General features: G+C 39.0%; 1 protein-coding gene across 1 annotated transcript; it reads right to left on the bottom strand.

The window, feature by feature from the left end:
* Nucleotides 1–4: 4 nt before the first annotated feature.
* Nucleotides 5–3,054, bottom strand: RNF4 (ring finger protein 4; the record flags this gene model as incomplete). Its single annotated transcript, XM_009573817.1, is given in 3 exon segments — nucleotides 5–118; nucleotides 464–512; nucleotides 2,834–3,054. Coding segments are annotated over 3 exon segments (384 nt in total), but the record flags the coding sequence as incomplete, so codon positions are not given.
* Between the last annotated feature and the right edge of the window lie 1,219 nt (nucleotides 3,055–4,273).

Below are 4,273 nucleotides of genomic sequence, written 5' to 3' on the forward strand. Positions count from 1 at the left end.
TGAGTTTCTTCCTGCAGGTTGGGCAAGAGTTGGCATTCCTAAGGGAATCACGGAGGCACTGACTGCAGAAGACATGGCCGCATTTGGTTGACACAATCAGTCGTCCACTTTGCACAATCTGGAAGCAAAGAAACCACAACAGGTATTTGGAGTAAAGAAGTCAGCTTGGCTGGTCTGTTGGCACCAGGCAAGTAGGACTTGGAGTATCCGGAATCAGGACATGACTACTACAATAATAAGGAACCCAAAGATCTTTCAGTGCCATCTTGGAAAGCGTTTCTCCCTCTACATACACCACGAAGAAAGGACTGAGAGTTACAAGCAGGTTCCACCTGAAATCCAAGGTCTGTACCTCAAGCCAGCTGTCTGTGGCGTCCCACATAACCCACAGAGCTGCACAGCTCACCTCCGCCCCGTTCTCCCCCCGACAAAAAGGAAACGATGACAACTCGTGGATCCTTACCTCTGAGTAGCCATCCATGCAAACCGGACAGCTAACGGTACCAGACGGCCTTGTGGGAGAGAGAACAAAACCAGAAAGAATATGCATCCATTAATTTCACTGTGCATTGAGGGCTACTGATACATTAAACGTCATGTATTCATCTGACTGCACAGAGTAGCCAGGAGGCGTTTCATCTGAGGGCTACCGATACATAAAACGTCATGTATTCATCTGACCGCACAGAGCAGCCAGGAGGTGTTTCATCTGAGGATCCCTGTGTACCTTTAACTCTCTCTGTTTGTTGCATTTGCTAAGTAGTTAGGGTCTCCCTTACCTAAAGGAAACGGCGTCCTGGTTTCCATTAGATGCAGTTAGCCACCCCACTCTATTATTACAAGTGACAGCAGTCTATAGCGCTGTGCAGTATACGTATGGCAGTATTAATCTTCAACAGGACATAAATAAGAGTTTTGTAACAAAACCATCTAGGTGTCCTTTGGAAAGCATTCTAGAAATGGAAGTGGTTGTCAGAAATTAAAACATCCCTTATTCTACTTTAGCAACATGCCAGCCCAGTAACATTTACACCAAGAACTCCTTCCTTATATAATGTAGGGCAGGACCACATTAACGTGCGGAAATACTCAAAAATAAATTTCTAGTTCAGAGAAGGACAGACTGACTCGGTGGCTGTTACCAAGCTGTGGTTACAGATGTACCTCTCCTGCCTTCAGCCTCCAGGACAGCTGTATTGCACGCACATTTCCTAACAGACATAGCTATTCTGCGTAAGGAACATGTCATACCACAAGTGCTGAGTAATATTCTCTGTCAGAAGGAGCTTTCTGCTACTTTTCTTTACAGATTAATCTCTTATTTTAAACATCACAATAAGCTGCTTTCCTAAGTCTTTACCATAAGCACTTGGCTTTATTATGTCACCGCCCATGCTAAGCAACAGTTTGCAATTTATTAAACAAGAATAGAAAGCATGAGATATCCTTTATCCCGTAATCTTAAATTCAAGCAGTGAGCACTACTAATGTCTACCCCTAGTTTCACATACATAATTTAACTCCATTATTCCTCCCATTTTTACTACTCAAATTCTTTATGCAGCAGCTATAATACCAACTCAGTAATTAATTACAACTGATGATAACCTTCGTATCAGCAAGAGTAGTCTACCATTACAGAGTAACACTGTAGATGGCTCTGTGGCAGTCTCCAGCATCAGTACCTTTTTGCCAATGTTAAATGCTGCAGCACTGAATGATTTTAGCCTTACCTAAACAGAGCAGGAAGACACATTCTTTAACAGAGAAGCTTGAGATTGAAGGAACAAAACATTATTTTTTTTATATTAACTAATTAGTGGGATTTATTCACCTACATACTTAATGACCAAAATTTTAAAAAAATCTACAAATGCATTGGCAAAATGCACTATGTTTTAGAATACTAAAAGCCCTTTAGGTGGCATTTAAAACCTGACATCCAAAATTTCCATACCCAAGTTCTCTCCTACATTGCCTTCCAGTAATTTAAAAGGCTCAAAGCACACCAGCTTTATTAAAACCTGTATTTTTGTCCCCCCAAACACTTCAAAAAATGTTTATACCACAATTCTCATGTTCTTTGTCTTCCCTAGTCACATGGACACCCGATTTCATTTAATTAGTCTAATACATTGTGTCTTTCTTAACATAATGCAGTGCTCCTACAGCAGGAGCTTACCGTTTCTCCACAGAATGGGGTCTTTAGTGTGCAGACACCTGATCCAAACAGCGAGATCACCATCCCACATGCAAACATATCAGAGCTCCACGACATACATGGGACAGAACAAAAACTGGCCATAACAGTATTACCTCCACAATCGCCTTGCAAGTATACGTTGGGAAGAACAGTTACCGCTCCGAGAAAAAAAGGCAGTCAATTGGCACAGTGTGTAAAAAAGCAGTGAATGAATATGAGTTTTTACTGGAATTTGCCAGGCTGCTGCCTGCTGGTCTCGTGATACCAAGCCTCATCTACACCAATGAAAATATTTCCATATCTAACATCACTACTAGAGCTTTGCATGAAAAGTAAATGCAATACATTATGAGCTATAGCCTGTGACTAATCCTCCTTCCTTGCCATACCCCCACTTTCATCTTTAAGGCTGTATGCAAAGTTGTACATTTGTCTTGGGCTGGCTTTTTATCCTAAAGTGCAAACAGTATCATTCAGTCATCATGCAAAATGTGATGTTGTACTCATTGAAAGAGGGAACTAACTAGAATAAGTTAAGACTTCAAAGCTAAGCCAGGCTATAGCAATATAACTCAGTCCTGTATAAGAAAAGCAAAATTCAACATTTGGTAAGTCATAAGGCATACACACTTCGAACTTGCAGTTTCATCTTCCAGTGGTCCCAATTCTCGAGACACTTTATCTGTCACATACACATCATTATCTCTTGTTTCATCTTCATCATCGCTACTCAGTACACAGCTGTCCGACTGTCGCTGGCCTCTTAGTCTGAGATTTCTCCTTTGTCGTTGGTTCTCTATAATTTAATTTTGGTAAGTTAGATATATTATAATATATATATATCCCTGGAACTATCCTTGAAATGCATGATTATAAATAGTCTGTAACGGTTCATATTTTAAATGGACCATATTCAGCTGGGTTAAAAGCAATCTTAAACAAACTAGTTTCCTAAGCATTAAGGCTGAACATTTCCAGACATTATGAATATTCTGCTATGTATCAACACAAAACATTTGCTCTATTCACCCTACAAACAGCTAAAACGTGATCTTAAAGATTCTCTGTGTCCTAAGTTTCATAAAGTTACACTACCTATGAATAAATCTCCCCTATAAAGGGAAGCTACCTCTCCCAATTCTTACTAACAGAGAATGCTACCATACTACGTTGAAGAATTGCGACAATTGCTGTGTGATATGAGAGAGAGAGAGGGGTGAAGTTAAGTTTCCAAATAGCATGGTGAGGTAGCACATACACAATGAAAAAGGCCTGGCAAAACACAGAGTGCTTTGTTCAGAAAGTTTCAGAAGTGATGGAAGAGATGCTTGAATGTAAAATGTAAATTACGGAGCTGCTGTGGGTTCTCACTGCTCTATCCAGGTATGATGCTGAAATGTTCCCTCTTTTTGTCTGTGTTAAACCAAACCTCCTCACTCAAAGGCAGTTTCTATAAAATGAGCCTTTTTAAGAAATTGGAAATTATAAAAATACTTTAAGCAGTGTCTCCTTAGACATTTTCATCAACTTCCTCCTGAGTTAAGGTAACTTGAAATGGAGTTATAATGCCCCAGACAAAAGGAGATAAAAATTTTTTAATTGCCTGGTCTATAACATCCAAAGGTTAAAGAACTGCTTTTTAACAATTAGAAACTGCATGCAATAGTTATCTCTGCAATTCCAGTGTACATGTAACAATAATCAAGCACTAATCAATTAAAATTACATAAATACCCACAAAATTAAAATTGCTTCCTGCATAAGTATACAGCTACAACTTTTATTGCAAGTATTTTTTACTTGTTCTTGCTTCATTCAGAGCACAAAATAGACTACCTTCTAAACAAGGAACTAACAACATACTAATACATCTCAGATATCATAATCAGAACAAGGTGTGAAAGGTGTAAAGGATTAACTTCTCTATACCTATAACTATTGTAACATCTGAAGTAGAATGCACCTTTACAGCAAAAAAGGCTAAAAAGCCTTGCAACATTTTCTTATTCAAAGCAGATATTCCAGTGCTAATTAAAATTATTATCAACTTTGGACTTACAAAACTTCTGT

This window comes from Fulmarus glacialis, unplaced genomic scaffold (genome assembly GCF_000690835.1).
Source record: "Fulmarus glacialis isolate BGI_N327 unplaced genomic scaffold, ASM69083v1 Scaffold13033, whole genome shotgun sequence".
NCBI lineage: Eukaryota > Metazoa > Chordata > Aves > Procellariiformes > Procellariidae > Fulmarus > Fulmarus glacialis.